The sequence below is a fragment of the Calidris pugnax genome, unplaced genomic scaffold (assembly GCF_001431845.1).
Source record: "Calidris pugnax isolate Ruff unplaced genomic scaffold, ASM143184v1 scaffold17, whole genome shotgun sequence".
In the NCBI taxonomy this organism is placed as follows: Eukaryota; Metazoa; Chordata; class Aves; order Charadriiformes; family Scolopacidae; genus Calidris; species Calidris pugnax.
Genome location: NW_015090794.1, coordinates 810392 through 828036, shown reverse-complemented (window position 1 = coordinate 828036; position 17645 = coordinate 810392). Strand labels below are relative to the sequence as shown.

The following is a 17645-nucleotide window of genomic DNA, read 5'->3' as shown; positions in this document are numbered from 1 at the left end:
AGGGGAAGGCACTTTGATTTTTGGAGCCTTGTTCAATTCAGGTCCTCATCTTCCTCTCCGGGGGATGAGCTCCTCTGGGTGTCACCAAGGGTTTTGCAGCATGGAATCCCACCAGGCAAGGCCAGGATACCCCACGCCACCCGGCAGAGATGGGACCCTCAGCAGGAACAGAGATGTGCCAGCCACCAGGATGCCATTTCTTCCAGGGATTTCTTTACACAATGGGAAAAGGGGTGTTATTGCCCGGCGTTACCCAACTGGTAGCCCACAGCTCACCGGTGGTCCCTGCCAACCTCAGCTGGTGGCCTGCAACAAGGCTGGAAAGAATTAAAACCAATTCCGACCCCACAGGGGGATGCTTGGGAGCCCAGTACTGCCCCAGTTTGTGGAGAGCTGAGACCAGACACCCACTGAAAGCACCCACCACTGCAACCCCTTCCTCAGGTGCCTGTGGGGATTGCAAAGCCCCACTGGCTTCATTTCGACTGCTCCAGTAGAAAAAAAAGGGGGGAAAAAAGGTGGGGGAGGGGAAAGAAAAAAAAAAGGGGGAAAAAAAAGGGAAAAGCAACTGGAGCAACTGTCCGTAGTAAATACCAGCGCTACCATCTGTCACTCGCCGCTGCAGCACTGGGGCCGTTGCTGGAGTGCTGTGTTTTGTTAGACATTTACGGCGTGGTGGGACACAGAGGAAAGGCAGGTCCAAGGCAGAGGGTGGGAACGCGCCAGCCAGGACCCAAAGGGCTCCATGAGGGTAATTGTGCGCTTGGCAATTAGCTGTGTCATTTCACTACCAGCTCCGACATCCTCACTGCTAAATGCCGTCAGAGGCGGGTTTGATTTCTGCGCTGATGTTTCACAGCAGATCACGATTTTTCCTTCACTGAGAGCCTGCAGCCAGGCTGGAGGCCACGGGGATGGAGCCCAGGTTTGCAGAAGTCACAAAGAAGAAACTCCAGCTGCTGCAAGCTCCTGTATCACTCTGCCTCCCATAAACCAGATAAAAGCAATTTAAAATCCAGCTCGATTCCCTCACTGCTCTTGCACGCGTCTTCTACACAAACATCTTTGCTAGGTCTCAAGAGATGGTGGAGCAGGGAAAAAGCAGAAAGGACAGAGGCACTTGAACCTGTCCTCATTGCTCAGCCTAAGAGCAATTCCAGCTTTGCAGCTCGTCCAGCAGAAGACAATAGGGGCTGTGTTGTTTCCAGGAAGGAAGCACCTGGGCCAGGTCATCAAAGCTGCTTGTTCATTAGGAGGTCACTGGCTGTATCCAGCCCTCTCAACTCTGCTTTTATTCCCTGGCCTTCTGTTAACTCCCAAACCTCCCACCACGGACTGCTTCACACCAGGGCCTCTCCCGAGCAGGTCCTGCAGGCAATGAACGCCCTTCTCAGCAGGGTTGGACGTGGACATCAGCATCCTCCATCCACACTTGAGAAGACGTGAACAGAAACAGCCAGCTTGATCCACCTAAGCTCACAGTAAACCCAGGCACTTTTTGGGCTCCAGTGATGGTCCCTTGCCATAGACCCAAGTGCCAGGACTGGTGCTGGAGCCATCCCTAGAGGAGCCTTCCCCCGTTCCCTGTTTTCTCAGCCCCCACTGTCTTCTGCAGCTCAGCAGTTTTACGTCCCCAAACACCACAATAAGCCAAACTAGAAGAGGTAAAATAGAAGAGGGTGGGGTAGGGGGTGACCACAGGTATCTTGACAGCAGGACCCACCTCCAGTAGCAACTGGGGCCAGACACTTTGAGCAGACAGAAAAGGGAAGATATGAACCCCCCCTGAAGACACCGTTATGGGATCCCCACACCCAACCCCTGTAAACAATATGGCACTGGGACAGCAGCAGGCAAGACATTGATATTAGAAAGACCATTAATGAAGATCTCCGTATCTTCCTAAGCCCTCCAAAGCTGCTTGGTCCCAGCTTCAGCAATGTCCTGGGGAAAAAGTTCCCAGGGTTCCCTGTAAGTTCATGGATTTTTTTTCCCCAAAAGCAGTACTGAAAATTAAACACAACAAATCCATCAAAGATCTCTGAACTCCATCAGGAACCACCAGCACTTGTGCTGTCTCTGCATCTCCTGTACAGCAATCACAAGGACACACTTTGTCCCCTCTCCCTTGCACCCTGACTTTAGGTGCCCCTCTCCTGGAGGAGAAACGATCACCGCTCCCTAGATATTGCCAACCTTTCCTTATTTCTACTGCATCATCTTTGAGATCCCAAGTGAAACCTTCCCTTAGATCATCTTCCACCCCACTCCCCACCAAACCAGGTATCTGCCTGGCTCTGCTGCCCACCGCTGCCCATCACCCCCATCCCAGCTGGCTCACATCCTGCATGATTCCCCATCCACACCACGACCATGAATCCAGGAGCTCCTGGGTGGAACCATTCCATGCAGTGGTGGAGTACTATCACCAACATTTGCCAAGGTGACACACCACCTCCAGACCATCACAGGATGTGGCCATGCAAGGGGTCAATTTCCCTCTCCACTGGGGTCAAACAAAAAAAACCAGAGGAGACAGGAAGAATGTCCTCCCACTGCAAGACCAAGTCAGACCCAGACCCTGGAAAAAATCTGGGGTGGTGGTCCCTGCCACCATCTGAGCCTTGCACAGCCTCTGCCCTCCAGCCCCTTCTGTTTCAGCTTGCTTTAGATGTGAAACACGCTTTGATTCAAGCCAAAAAGCTTTTTATGCTAAACAGAAACTGAAAGTCTTGAAGATCTGGCAAACAGGCACCGGCAAAATTGTGTCCATGGTGGGGGGAAACGCCGGGGATGAGGGGAACAGGGGGTTGTAAAACCTGGTGCTCCCACGGAGGAGGGCGCAGGGAGAGCTTGGAAACACTTAAACGGTGAAACGTGTGGAAAAAGTAAGGACAGAGAGGCCAGGATGTTTAAGGTTCGTTTTTAATCCCTGCCAATGAATTTCCATTCCGTGCCAAGACTGAAGTAAACTGCTTTGATCTGAAAAGGAGGAAAAAAACCCACATGCACAGATTCTTGGCTTCTTAAAACAATATAGATGACAAAGGAGGGAACTACGATGGAAATGAACACAGCACAGCTCGGCCGATGGTGACGCTTTAAAATGCCCCTTTCTTCCAAATAAAGAGTATTTTGGAGGGGGATTGATTAGGAAATAACAATTACTTGCATCTACACATCACAGCATTGTCAGGTACACATCGCTCCCTTGCTCCGATCCCCCACCAGCAGCCACCAATGCTTACACCATTCTCCTTTTTTTTTTTTTTACCCATTTATCAATTCCTTAGGTTTCCATGGCCAGGAGCAGGGTCTGGGGCCACGCAGGACTCCAGATGTGACCCTGCAGCCCCCTGCACGGTACCAGACCTCCCACCTCTGAGCTGGCCTCTCTTCTCCTATTTATACACCCCGTCCAGGGGTCCCGATGCTGCCCTAACCATTGCCAGATGGCGAGATGGCCTTCCTCATCATCCTACCCTGATCCCATCAGCTCCCGGATCCCTCCTGACCTCCCTCCCAGCCATCGTGGGCTGGAGCAGGGATGTCCACTCCACCATACTGAGATGAAAGCCATTATGATCTGCCTGAATTCCTGACTTAGGAGCAGAACTACTGTGCTGCGAGCCTGGGAAGGGTCTGCAACGCCACCGTGGAGGATGCAACCACCCAACCCCATATGCATGAGCAAACTCTAGCACAGAGGTGGCTGATGACTGGTTTAAGCACTTTTTTAGACCTCCCCAGACAGCAGTCCTAATGTCTCCTCCCCAGCTTCAGAAAGCAACTTGACTCCAGCAAATAAGGAGCAGAGTAGAAGCAGGGCTCCCAGCCCATCCTCACACTTTGTTCCACCATGCTGGAAAGTGCCAGACATGGAGCGAGGCCAGTTTGTTGGGAGAAGGACATGTCATGTCCAGGGATGCTCCTCTTGATCGCCCACAGGAGAACTAGGAAAGCTCATCCAGAAGATCCTCCCACCCTGGTGTTAGTTATCCACACCACCAGCAAGTTTGAGATGCTCCCAGGTGAGCCTGAACTTTGTCCTGCTTTCAAAGCAGCGTATCCACAAAGAAAATAACCCAAAATTAATAGTCTCAGGCAGCTGTGGAAAGAAGACCTGATGTGATGGGAGAATACCTCCAGGGAGGACACAGCTCTCACTGGGGGCAAAGCACTGGCACAAATGCCAACCTAGTATAAACCCCAGTGTAAACTGAGGCACAGAGGCTAGGCCTGGCCCACGGACACATAACGAATCATTAAGAAGCTGGGCTGGAGATCCAGACCTTCTTCTCTGACCTGCTCTAGCCCCAGGGCTGGATCTCTCCCCAGGCAACGCTAAGGCCATAGCCCACCTGCAGGTGGGATGGGACAGTGCTCTCCATCCCTGCAAACCCCACCATGTGCACCCACTGCCTCTCCACTACGTTCCCACGCAGCAGGGCTCTATTTATAGAGACCTCAGCCGCTAATTATAGATCCCAGCAATCAAAACAAAAGGAGGCAAACGCTCTGCACTTGCCATTCTCTGGCTCCATCCCCTCACCCTGGCACAATTTTGGGCAGCTCCCATACCTCAACCGACACCTCCCGAACCGCCCCGGTACCGTGGTGCCAGGCTGCTCTCCTGCTGCAGCAGCAGGGGTGGTTTTGCTGGGGACTGCAGGGTGTTTTACCAGGAGGAACTGAGATGTTGCACAGCAGGAGGCAGCATCAGAAGGCTGCAGCTGCAGGCACCGGTTTGGGCATCTCCCCCTGGGCAGAGTGTGCTGGGATGCACTGGGCAGGCAGCAGCCAGGGGAGGTTTTGCTCACTGTCCTGGCACAAGTCCCCCCTTGACCCCTTGAGCGACTGAGTATGATCCCTCCCACCCTGGGCAGGGTTGTTTCCCTACAGGATGAGGATTTTATCCTCTCTACTCTCAAATATCCTGAAGTATCAATGGTCTAAGCTCCTTGGGTGACTCTTCCACCACCCAAACAAGTCTCTGGATGCATTTGCCCTGGCCTAGTTTTTTTGGAAGGCTTTAGCCTTGCACTCCATGCAATATAGAATCAGGGAATGTATCTCTTGGGAAAACCAAGGAAGTGCCACAGGACCAGCATGGGGAGCATGTCGGGGCAAACATCCTCAGATACTCGCAATGCAGCAGCTTGTCCCCAAGCCTGTCCCCAGCTCCCTGCCACCCTCTTTCCTGCCTTCCCTCAACTCAACCTAAGACTGTTTTCGCCATCCTCCAGCTGCAGCCGAGAAACATCAGCCCCTGAACACCATCTGGCCCAGCACAGAGGTTTATCAAACGGCAGGAGCAAGCCAGCACCGAGGGGTAATCACGGTGGTTCGGCATGGGAAGGCAACCCCAAGCGATCACCCAACCTCCGCATCCACCCACGGCTGGGAGGGAGGAATTTCTGCAGGTCTGAGCAGGCTCGGCTTAGCCAGGGCTCGGCAGAGCCGGGAACAGCCACTGGCACACTCCCTGCAGAGGAGAAGGGGATGCAACCCCCTTGGCATTCCCAGAGGCCAGGCAGGCTCCGGGTGCTGGCAGGAACGGCAGCCAGTGCGAAAGAGGGAGAGCCCAGGGAGCGAGTCTGGGGGCTCAGCCTGGGTCTGAGGGGATGGAGGCCCACACCTTGTGCCTGTGCTCCCCATTGCAGCCATCACACAGGACTGGTTTGGATTTTCAGAGTGAAAATGTGGCAGAGAAGGGACAGAGAGATGGAAAGACATCCAGAAAAAAGGTGGCTAAGCAGGAGCATGGAATTGGGATCAGCTTGGGGACACCCATGGGCAGGTCTCAGGAAGGGTCTGATGCCAGCAGGGTGCCTGGTGCCCACTTGTCCCACCTCCTGCTAAGGGCTTTGCATGCCCAAAATGCTCTGATCCAACACCAAACTTGACCCACCCCATGGCAAAAGACTCCTGCACCGAAGTCTGCCCCATCCCATGGCCTCTGTGTACTGAAGCACCAACATCTTTGGGGACCGCCCAAGGTTCCTCCCCAAGCTCATGGCTGGACTTTGAGCCACCCCTCTACATCCTGCCGCTCTCCAGTCCACCAGGAGCAAGGAGTGGAGCCTCCCTCGCCGGGCATGGGAGCGTCTCTTCCGCCATCACCAGCCCAGGACTCCCCTCCCAAGCCCACCCCTCCTTCCCCTCCCACTTTTAATAAGAGCAGAAATTGCCAAACCCACAAAATTAATGTCTAACAGGTTCAAGGCAGAGCAATTCAATCCCCGTTTGCAGCAGCCTGGGAGGTCTCCGGCCAGCTGCCACCCAGCTCCTGGCACACTGAGGAGGCCACCCCTGTGCCGAGACCCCCACAGGACCCCCACCAGACTCCTGGGGGATGCAACCGGGGGTAAATCATCCCTGCATGGGCTACAAAGTGGATGCCCCATGCAAAAAACCATGTGCCCGCTTTGTGTGGAAGAGGCAGGTCCCTGTCCTGTGGAGGTGGTGGGGACCCAGCAAGGAGCTGGCACAGCCAGAGGGGTGGAGAGCCACAGGCAGGGAGCAGGCAAACACCTCAGGGGGGGAAAAACAGTGTCCCCCAGCAATGTTCAAGGTGTGGTGGGCAGGGAGCCGAGTGCCCCATGGGGACACGCCTGCTGACAGCCTGACCCACATCTACCCACGCTGCACACCTGCACGCTCCCTTTATTTGGTGTTTTTTCCCAGCTTTTCCCCTTCTCAAGGGGAAAAAAGCCCAAGAGGTGCCTAGAGAACTGCCAGATGCTCCTCCATCCTCTACATGCTCTCCAGCAATGATCCTCTGCAGTGCCACGAGGTCCAGAGGGCAGGGCATGGCGCTGACGCACTGCCCGTTGGCTCCTGCCCACATGCAGCAGCACCTGAAGGTGGTCAATCTCCCCAGGATGCCAAACAGCAAGAAAAACATTTAAAATTGTGTTTTCCAACATCCTTCCACCTTTCCTAGGATCAGGGCATCTCCCCACCCCAGCCAGCCACACACTGCTCTCCTGTCACTGCAGGACATGAAACACCAGCTCAGTGCAGAGCCAGGCTGCAGAGGCACTAGAAATGCACTGAAAGCCTCCACCGCTCCTACCCGAGACATTTAAATTATTTAGGGCACTTGGATCAACCCCAAGAAAAAAAAAATAAATACAAACAAACTAGGCATGAAACTCGAGCGACGCCCATTGCGCTGCCATCCCCCCCCATCCCACCGTGTCCTCGCAGGGAGCCTCCCCACCACAAACACAGGTCCCCACACGTCCCAGCTCCGTTATCTCAGTGTGCCCAGCTTTGTGAGCCTCCTGCCCGGGCAGATCCCAGCACACAGAAGCCCACCGTGCCACGCCGTGCTGGCACGTTCATCCTTGGGCACCCTCCCAGGGGTTTGCCGTAGCCGGGAGGATAAATCAGCAGCCCTGGGCAATCACGGCAGGGCTGACCCCCTGGGATGGACATCCCCACCTCACAGCTCGCAGAGGATGAGAAGGTTTCCCTCTGTCTCCCTGCTCTGTTTGACCGAGGGGAGCAGTGCCGGCAGCACACCGTGGCTCCGGGGCGGATGAGCAGTGGGAAGGCATTCCAGCTGACCTACTTTCTACAGCATGGCCAAGCAGGGCCTCCTTCCCCAGCACTGCTGAGGCCACTCACTGCCACCAAACCCACCCCAGCTGGCACAGGGCAGAGCAGAAAGGAGTGAGGGGAACCCTAGGGACCCCACCAGCGCAGGGGCTGTCAGCAACTGATGAACCCCAGGCCAGGTGAGACCCACACGCCTCCTACACACCCATCCTCCTCTGTTGACCGTCCACCAAGCTCCCACGCAAACCCAGCAAGTCAAACCCAGAGAGTAAAACTCTTCATCAGTTTGGCAGAGGTCTCCCCACACCGTACCAGGAGCATCACCAGAGGCTCCAATGAGGCCAGCAGAGGTGGCCCCGGGTGATCACCGCGGTTTGAACATGGCCACACGCCTCCACCCGGCAGCACTTACCATCTCGTCGAGGGCGTAGCGCAGCAGCCCGTGCTCGTAGAGGATGAAGAACCGACGCTGCCATTTCTGCAAGAGAAGACAGCAAGATGGGTCACAGCAGGGCCCTGTTGGGGGACACCAGAGCTGCGCCCCACAGAGCTGGGGCAGAGAAAAGGCACCAAAACCCCTTCGTGGCAGGGGACTCATGAAAATGGGGCACATGCCCACGTTTCACTGAGCACGGGACCACAGCTGCCAAAAAAGCAGAGGGAACCTCCCAACACTGTGGGGACCATTCCTAAAGGGTGAATGAACATTGCAGAAGTCTTTCTGCTCAGCCCTTCACACCCCAAACCCAGCTGTTTGGGGTGTTGTGGGCTTTGCAAAGCAAGGTCCTGTCAGGCCATCTGCCAGGGCTCTGCCAGGGGTCTGCTCGCACCAGCCCACATTGCTCAACACTGATTTACTGGCTGGCTTCGTTAGCACCCAAGAAGAGGCTGTTTTGGGGTTGCTTCCCCACTCCTCTCTGCATTCAGACAGACCCCAAGATGGCCTGGTTTAACCATATAGGGGACAATATAACCAGAGGGAAAAAAAAAGACTCTAGCTATAGGCTAGAAACACAGCTTTCCTCCTCTTCCTCTCCTGAAGGACACCCACAAGCCCCGTCACTGCTCTCCAAGGGACCCAAGTCCAGCAGGACACCAGAAAGACCCCCCCGACCAAGTGCTCCCAGCCCTTGGCTTCATCTTGAATGGTCTATTCCAGCACCCATTGCTGCAGGATGCCATGCGAGATGTCCCCCAACAGTGCATCAGCTGGATCTGGCTGGTGGCTGCACCTCCGGGGGTGGCACCGCCTAGGCACCACGCTGGCACTGCTGCTTCTCCAGCCACACAGCAAACCAGACTGGAGAACTGATCTGGCTGGAAAACTGCCTTTTTTTTTTCCTCATGTGTGCCAGGTTGTTTTCAGCCAAGAGCAAAAACTGGTCGAGCAGGCTGAAATGAAAAAGGTCCTAGATTCATAGCCCCAGTGCAGCAATTCTTATCTCGCTTTTCTCAGCCCTTCGGGCAAAGTCCGAGGTGCTCAGGGACAAGCAAAACTACTGAGGACCCTGTGGACCTCCACATGCCCCAGCTTAGCAGGCAGCCACCGCTCTAGGTGGGGGGGGACAACCCAAGTCCCATGTCCCCACAGTACTGGGCCAGCAAGCCTGTGACTAACTGTGACTCCAAATAATGACCCATATACTCCAGGCTGAACTCAGAACCTAATTTTCCTGTTCACCCGGGAGAGACTTTTTTTTTTTATTACTAGCAGCTTGAAGAGCATTTTGGCTGCGTGACAGAAGGTTCACAGACCATTGCCATCCCTCCCACGCACAAGACAGCCCTGTCCTGGCAGCCTCAGCAGAAAGCTCCCTGGAAGATCAGCTTGGGGACAGGTTGGGAGTCCTCGCAGTGAAAGGACGTCAGCCTGTGGCCACGTCCTCACACCCCCCAGGGGCAGGAAAGCGGGTGATGCTCCAACCCCACACGATGCTGCTGTTTCTGCAAGGCACAAGCAAACCCCTTTGGGGAGGATCCGAGTGTGCCCCACTCTGTCTGTGGGTCTCTGCTCCCAACGCACTCAGCTTCAGAGCCCTGCAGGGTTATAGCAAACGGGAATCACCTCTCAGCCCCTTCCTTGCTCCAGGATCTGCCTGACACAGGGTTATTCGCATTAGGGGATGGGAATCAGCCTCCCTCCAGGGCTCTGGGCATGCCCATGAAGAGCTGCAGAAAATAAAGTAGTTGTTTCCAGGCACCAAAGGGAAACTAGGAGCCTCGCTGATGGTTCAGAGCCACACAGCCCACATCCCGCCGGCCTGAGAGCCTTCCTGTCAGCATGGCATGTGTCAGGCCAACCAGACCCCAACCAGAGCAGCATCAAGGCATCAAAAAGCAACAGCAACAGGCAATAAAAGTGCACGAACTGAGCCTGACTTGCATCTGCAGCATCCCAGTCTGCTGCCCAGCAGAGAAGGAAGTCCTCGCATCCCAGAGGAGGCATCTAAGCCCTGCTGCAGGGAACATCTCCCAGCTTCCTGGTTTGCACAAAAGGATGGATGCATGGAGGTGCATGCAGTACTCTTGAGGCCACAGCCACCCCCAAGGGCAGGGACAGGCCCTTGCTTCTCCTCCTGCCACCCCCACGAACAGCACAGGGAGAGGGCGTCTCAGCTTTCCTTACCCGGGAGCGATGGACAGGGTTGTCAAAGTCCGTTCCTTCTGGGGCCAGCAGCAGCCAGCCACCATAAATGGGTTTGGCCTGCAAAGAAACAGCAGAGAAACACATCAGGCAGAGAGGAAACTGCCCCACCATGGACCAGCACCGCGGGGGATGAATGGTTGGGGACCACGGGAAACTGCACCAGCCCCACCATTGCGGAGAACACTGTGCTCAATGACAACCTGTGGTGTTACATACACTCTGTGCAAACAGGACTGAGATGAGGGCTTGGGAGGAGGCAAAACCCCAGCCACAAACACCTAACTCAGCTGCTTCTGCCTGGCATCCTGCCCAGAGCACCAACCTCCTGGGTACAGCCAAGCTGCAGAGCCCGTCCTCCTCCCCGACAGCTCTTCCCCCGGCCATCGGCAGCGTGCCTCTACTCCAAAGCACAAACATACTCCAAAAGGAGAGCTCGATGTTTTCCTTTCGTTAATTAAGAGAGGAAAAACTACCCGGCGCTGGCAGGTCTCCAGCTCGCAGCCGCTTCCCGTGCCGTGCACATCCAGCACCCGTTTCCCCGCAGGGCTGGCCCCTGCCTCCCCGCTCCGCCGCGGCCGAGCTCGCAGGAAGGTCAGAGCCAGGCTGGGGGAAAACAGCTCATTCAGCCGGTTGGGAAGAGAAAGGGAAAGAATACCCGGAAAGAAATGCCTTACAGCACTGCCGTTTATCAGTGGAAAAAAAAAAAATAATAATAAAAAACCCCAAAAACATCTAGGCTCTTTCCATCGGTGGTTTGGGCGGAAAAAATAATAATAATAAAAAACCCAAAAAACATCCAGGCTCTTTCCATCGGTGGTTTGGGCGCAGAAGTGGCCGGTGGGAAACAGACCCCAAATCACGGCGAGCGGTGGGATGGGGATGGGCACCGGGCATGTCCTCCCCCGCAAAATCCCACGGGTGCCACTCCTGCTGCCTATCAAGCTGCAAACTATTAGCCAACCCCATTCCTGGCAAGGGCTGGGGCCAAATCCTGGTGCAAGAGTGGGGAGGCATTGCCACACCAGCGAGGCGGCTCCGTGGAGGTATCGGGATGGGCCAAGAGGGAGGAAACCCCAGGCAGATCCAGCTTCAGGAGGCCCCGAGTCCAGGGACGCTGCTTTCCACCATGAAACATCCGTGCACACCCAACCCCAGCCCGGCCACACAGCAACAAGGACAGACATTCCCAGCTCCTCTAGAAATTACTTGGTTAATCTCGTTGCTTTCCTCCTCTTCTTTTTTTTCTTTTCTTTCCTTAAAGCTTAAAACTGTTTCCAATTCGGTACCTCCCCTGGATTCCTCCTGCCAGTTTCTGTGGTTTTGTAATGTTAAAAAAAAAAAGTTTCCCCTCTGGAAAAATCCCTGCAAACAATAGAAGAAACTGCCTATTCACCAAAAACTGTCAAATGCATGAAGCACTGAGTAAGCAAACTGGAAACAAGCCGGAGGAGCCCTTTTACTGTTTATAAAGTGGAAAGAAATAACAAAATATCTTATCCCCCCCCTACAACGTGACATATCAGCCCTAGGTGTTGCTCTCCCAGCAGCTGGGAAAACATGATTTGAGAAGACCTTCCTTCCTTCCTTCCCCCTCTCTTTAAAAGGGATTAAAAACAATGAAAATGGGAGTACTGGGAGTGGAACCCAATTTTGGGGAGCTGCTTAATGTTCTCCCAGGGGCCCAGGGCACCCCTGCACCCCAACCTGTTCCCACCACCAGCCACCCCCACACTGGGAGTGGGGGGGTCCTTACTGGCACAGATGGGCACCCCACCAGCTCTGCAGCCCCCAGCCCTCCCTGGGTTGAGCCCCCTCGCTCCCCACCTTGCCCCCTAACTCACCTGGGTGCTGGCACCCTGCTCACCCGTGGCCCCCATGCTGCCCCCCCAACCCTCACCGAACACACCACCACCACAGCCGTGGCGGCACCCGCTCTGCGCCCGGCTCCGTGCCGCCCACGCCACGGGGTGAGCCGGGCTCCGCCACTCCCCCCCGGCGCGCCCCGCCGCAGCCCGCCCCGCGCCCCCACCCGAGAGGCACCCATGATGCACCCGTGCCCACGCCAGGGGGGAGAAGAGGACTTTGGAGCCAAGGTGGGGGGTCCCATCGCACCCGGAATGTGGCCATGGGCCACCCTGGGCAGGGCCACTCACAGTGGCCTGTCCCAGATTTCTCTTTCGTTTTAAAAGCAGAATCGCAAATAACTGATCAACTAATTAAAGGTGACCCGGGGAGTGCCTTCAATGGGTCACTGTGGCAGGGAAGGGGGGGTCCCCAACGAGAGGCACTCGCAGTGTACTCTGAGCAACCGGCTCCAGTGCTTGAGAAGACACTGTGACTGGCCTTCATCACCCAGGAACGAAGAGTATGACAGTAGAGGCAGGACGTGGCATCCCCAACGCTTGACACCACCATAAGGAGCCATCAGCGGAGCGGTGATTCCATGGGCAGCCAAGCCACTTGTGGGGCTCAGCCCCCCTCCATTCCCCTCCATGCCCCACCACAGCCCCTGGGCAAGGCCAAACGTCCAACCCAGCGAAGCCCCATGAGCAGAATCCCTTCCCCAACACAAGCCACAGCACTGTAGCCCCCTCGGCGGGACCATCCCATGTCACCCCCATCACCCCAGCAGCATCCAGCCCCACAGAGCCCCCAGCTACATCAGCAGCGGGCAAGTCCAGGTGTCACAGCAGGGATGAAGTGACCTTGAAACCCCAACAGGGGACACCATCACCAGGGTCAGCAGCGAGCAGCCCTGACCCAGTGTTTCAGGCATCAAGCCCTGCCCTACCTCAGCCTGGCTCACACCCCTCAGCAAACATTATTTTGCCCTCAGCCTCTCCAATTTTGGTTCAACCAACTGTATATAAAGCACCGAGCACCTGAAATACATGCCCTTAACACAGAGCACCGTCGTTTCTTTACTGGCATCATAAAAAAAAAAAAAGCACCAGTGGGCTATACTTACTTGGGCAGAAGCATCCAATTTCAGATATTGAAACCAAAATAGCTGAAAGGTATGAGTTAGAGCCAGCCGGCGTGGGCAGCCCGCTTCCACCCGCCAGCAGATGAACGCTCAGCAGCGCTTTTTAAAGCCAAACCAAAACAAGCTGCAGCTAAAACCAAGCAAATGCCCAGAGAGGTACAAGCCTAAATAAAAGGGATGTGAATTGGCGCACAAAGTGTCTGAAATAAACCCGTCACACCTGCATGGGAATGGCTCTGCTGAAGCCAGGTTTAAAATAAACCCGCTCGATGCTGCCGTGGGAGGCAGGTCCCAGGGAAGCGTTACCGCACCGGGATGGAGCTGGAGCCACACGTCGCTTGGCACCAGCTCAGCTTCCTCCGGAGAGCTCAGCAAGGGGAGGAAAACACAACACCCAGCACCGAGCAGGAGCTCAGAGCACAAACTCCCCCTGTTCAAGCAGATCTGTTCAACCTCACGCTAAGGTTAGAGAAACCCTGGGGGTTCCCAGGATGCCTTTGACCACGCAGAGCCCCCTCTGCCTCCCGCAGGCTCCGGCGATGTCCCAAGGGCAGCTCTGGGAGGTTTTCCCCGCAAGCAGCAGCCACACGGGATGCTCGGGCGCTGGGTGGCTTTGCTTTTATCCAGATGATACCTGGCCGAAGGGCGAGCCGCAAAACGACATGGAGAGCAGAGCGGAGGGCAGTTGCCGGCAACGCGGTGTATCCACGTCTGGGGTGGGGTGAGGAGCGCTCCCAGGGCAGGCAGGAAGAGGAGAGCCGGTTCCTCCGGCACGGCTCGCGGTGACGAAGCCAACCACCCACCACGACCTCGGTGGGGAGGTGCCGAAGCTGCTGCCGAGCTGCTCCAGGAGAGATCTGCAGGCACCTCGCTGCCCCAAGGAAGTGATATAGCCAGGGTACCTTCCGGGGGGCACCACCACGTGTGGGGTGAGGCCGGGTTGGACCCCCACAATGCCCAGTCCCATCCCATGGGACCGGTGGAGGCTGACTCAGGATGAAACGTCACCGTTCCACTTCCTGTCGCACCTCTGGGAACGCCCAGGTATCCCATCCCGCCTCTGATCTCACCCGACCCTGCTTAGCTTTAGGGCCCACCACCAGAGCTATGCTGTTGGGGTGCTCCACAGCCCCTCACCTGCCTCTCGGGCCACTGCCCTGGTCACCGCATCCCTCCCCTTGGCCCGTAGCCCTGTGATGCATCAAGGAGGAGGACACTTGCCTCCAGCCCAGGGCCGGCGCTGGCAGCACGGCGGGTGGGAGGAAGCGGAAAAGGAAGTGGCCCCAGCTTGGTTTACACGAAGCTGTCAAGCTGCTGCACTGATGCTGCCCAGGCACGGACAAACCACCCCATCCCAAGCAGCTCCACCAGCACTGGGAAGGTGATTCCCAGCAGCCAGGAGACTGGGCTCGAAGGATGTGCAGAGGCACACAGCCCTTCCCAAAGCACAGGGTGATCCAGGAACCCTTCCACATCCCCAGGGCTGCAGGGCAGAGACGGGACAGTGACCTGCTTCCAGAGGACAGATCACAGGAGCCCAACAGCCCACAGAGCACCAGGTCACAGGGCTGGAAGTGGGCTGTGACACCAACCAGGGTGCCTGTTGGACAGGCTTTCACGCCTCCAGTGTTTGTTGGTGGTACCTTCACTTCTTCCCCTCCCCATGCAAACCAGCCAAGCAGGCTGCTCGGCAGCACCGTGCCGGCCATGTGGTTCCCCACAGGAGCTCACTGCTCACGGTGGAACAGGAGAGCTTCGCTGACATCCACATCTCCTCTCAGGGTCCAGACTCAACCTTGTGGCAGAGCACCCACACCCCCACCGGGGCGCTGGGACACCCAGGAAGGCTGGAGATGATCCCACAACCCATCCCCACCCATCCCAACATGCTCCGAGGGAAGTCCGAATCCATCGCCGGGAGAGACTCCTGGCTCCCAGCGCGTGGCGGGAGGGATAATCTGTTTAGGCTGCCGGCAGACGTCATCAGCCTGTCTCGGGTGGAGGCAGGGCTTGTTTTGTTCAGGCTTGGCAACTGAGCGGGAAGGGGGGGAAAAAAGGAAAAATGGACTGTGGCAGCAGAGCTTTAGCCTCTGCCTCCCACACTGAACACACTGTGCATGGGGGAAGCTTGCAGGGGGTTCCAGCAGCCCTGCACGAACACAACAGCCCCAGCCTGACCCAGGCTGTGGGTAACTCCCACAGTAACTTCCATCCCACCACCTTTATGAGTTTAGTCCCATTATTCACCAAAGGGGCCTCTCTGGAAGCAGCCCCTGCTGCTCCCTGCTCACATCTCTGGGTGCTCAGTAACAGCATTGCAGCTCTCCACTGGACCCACAGGAGACCACGGTCCCAGAGCAGAGAAGGCAAGGTCACCATCCCCTGTGTACCAACTCCCTCAGGGCTCCCTGGAGGGAGGGACCAGTTTCTGGCACAGCTCAAGGGGAAAAAAAAAAAAAAATCACCACAAACTCTGTAGTTGCAACCTCAAAAGAGGAAATCTGGGCGGTTTCAGCCCCGCTCTGCTCTCGGTTTTGTACACCTTGGAGCCTGAGAGAACATTGCTGATGGGTGAGTCGGAACAGCCGTCACCTGGCAGGAATGGGGAAGGTGACATAGTATTTGGGGCAGGAATGGGATGTGATACCCAAAGTAGGCTTTCCTGCCCACAGCAGGGCTTCTAGGAACCAAGAGACCGACATGGCTTTGCATTTTGCACGCTCCCAGCGGGATGCCACACGGATGGCCTCACACCCAGGACCCCAGAGGGTGGGGAGGATCTGCAAACCCAGGCTCCAGTGGCAATCAGGATGGCCAGGGATATAGCCCAGCCTTGGTGGTTAAGCCACTGACATCTCAGCTTCCCTGCCCCTACAGTATTTCCTCTCTGCTGTATGTCACTTGGCAATGGGCAGTAGAGCAGGGCCAAACCCCAGCTCTACATCCAGACTCACTGCCCCCGGGTTTGGTCCAAGCTCAGCTTCCTCCAGCCCAAGACCTGGGCAGCCCCTGGGGACAGCCCTGGATGCATGGGGACATCCTCCCCTCCATCCACGTCCCACCCTCCTGCAAAACCCCATTTGTGGGCATGAACCAGCTGCTGCTGAAGCTGCAAATCACCTGGGCCAGGTGCTCACCACCAACACATCTCACCCTGCAGGAAGAGGCCAAACCAGACCGGACAGACCGGACCTGGGGTGTGAGGAACATGAGGCACCGCCGCCGTGGGGGCGGCCGGCGGGCACCGGGCACAGCACAGCCCTCCCGGCAAACCAGCAGTCCTGACCCAGCCACTGGCAAACCTCAAAGAAAGGAGCTGCCCGGGCAGTTTGTTGCGTGGGCAGCGGGAATGACCGACCGACCGGAGGAACAGGAAGGGGAAAGGCTGAATTCACCCTCCGTGCAAACAGCCCTGCAAACACCCTGGCCCTGGCCCCAGGGCTGTGCTTGGGTCCATCAGCTGCTCGGGGCACTCGGAGCAAGGGCTGGACGAGGCCAGCTGCAGTTTGCACGGGCAATTTGTCAAGCAGCAGAGAAATGGAAGTGGGATGGAATGGGCTCTGCAATCCCTGCTCCCCCTCCTCGAGCAGCCCCAAAGCCCGGCCTGCCCCACAGCGAGCAGGCGTATCTAACTACCTCCCACATCGGGGCTTCCTCAGCGCCGGGGAGAAGCCACAACATCTCTTCAGAGTGGTGGAGAGGGGATTTATCACTTCCTCGGGTGCCAGAGTAGATAAGGTGCGGCGCCATGCAAAAAAAAAAAAAAACACCAAACCCATCAGCAAATAAGCGAAGTAAGTGTGCAAAGGAGAGGGCTCTCCAGCACCTAAAGGCACCACCATCTCCCTGCGCCCTGCAGAGGGTCAAGTGCACCCAAAGCCGACCCTGGCACCCAACCTCACATTTCTCCTGAGCACCCACTGCCCTCACATCACTCTCCGAGGGTGGGATTTAGGCACCGTGACCCTGCCCGTCCCAGCCCCTCTGGCCATGCCCCCCAAGGTCCCTGCCTGCTGCAGCCGCTGATGGAGGCGGGTTTGACATTTGCAGAGAATCTCCCCCTGTTCAGTCCTAATAATTAGGCAGATTTTTGCAGCATGATACAAGCAGCCGGGAACAGGGGAGGCAAGCGCAGGGGTTGCTTTCCAGGAAAAGGGGGGCTTTTCCTTCCCCGAGGAGCAAGGGATGGAGGCGAAAGTGTGGCTGGGACATGATCCCTCACCCTGCCACCCATCGGACAACGCACAAAGCCAGGACAAGACCCCATCCCAGGGCATCACAGCCCCATCCAAGCAAAGCCCCTGAGCAAAGCCAAGCCTGTGACCCAACGCTGACACTCTCTGGCCCCGGGGCTGCTGGCGGCCGGCTGTTCAGCGTCCAGAACAGTAGGAAAGTGATAATGTCCAAAGGAGGAGAGATGGAAATAACCACCAACCCCCCCCCCCC

The 17645-nt window shown here is 56.6% G+C and overlaps 1 protein-coding gene across 5 annotated transcripts in view; it reads right to left on the bottom strand.

Moving 5' to 3' along the window:
- Nucleotides 1–16957, bottom strand: part of MPRIP (myosin phosphatase Rho interacting protein) — a 74575-nt gene extending 57618 nt beyond the window's left edge. For 3 of the 5 annotated variants that reach the window (XM_014936292.1, XM_014936293.1, XM_014936294.1), the window contains exons 1-3: nucleotides 16836–16957; nucleotides 10193–10270; nucleotides 7979–8044 (exon numbers count right to left, since the gene is read on the bottom strand). In XM_014936292.1, coding sequence (XP_014791778.1) covers nucleotides 7979–8044; nucleotides 10193–10270; nucleotides 16836–16949 — 258 coding nt within the window. In that variant the 5' untranslated portion in view covers nucleotides 16950–16957. The remainder of the gene's footprint in view (nucleotides 1–7978; nucleotides 8045–10192; nucleotides 10271–16835) is intronic. The other 2 variants (XM_014936296.1, XM_014936297.1) reach the window with 2 other exon arrangements.
- Nucleotides 16958–17645: the final 688 nt, after the last annotated feature.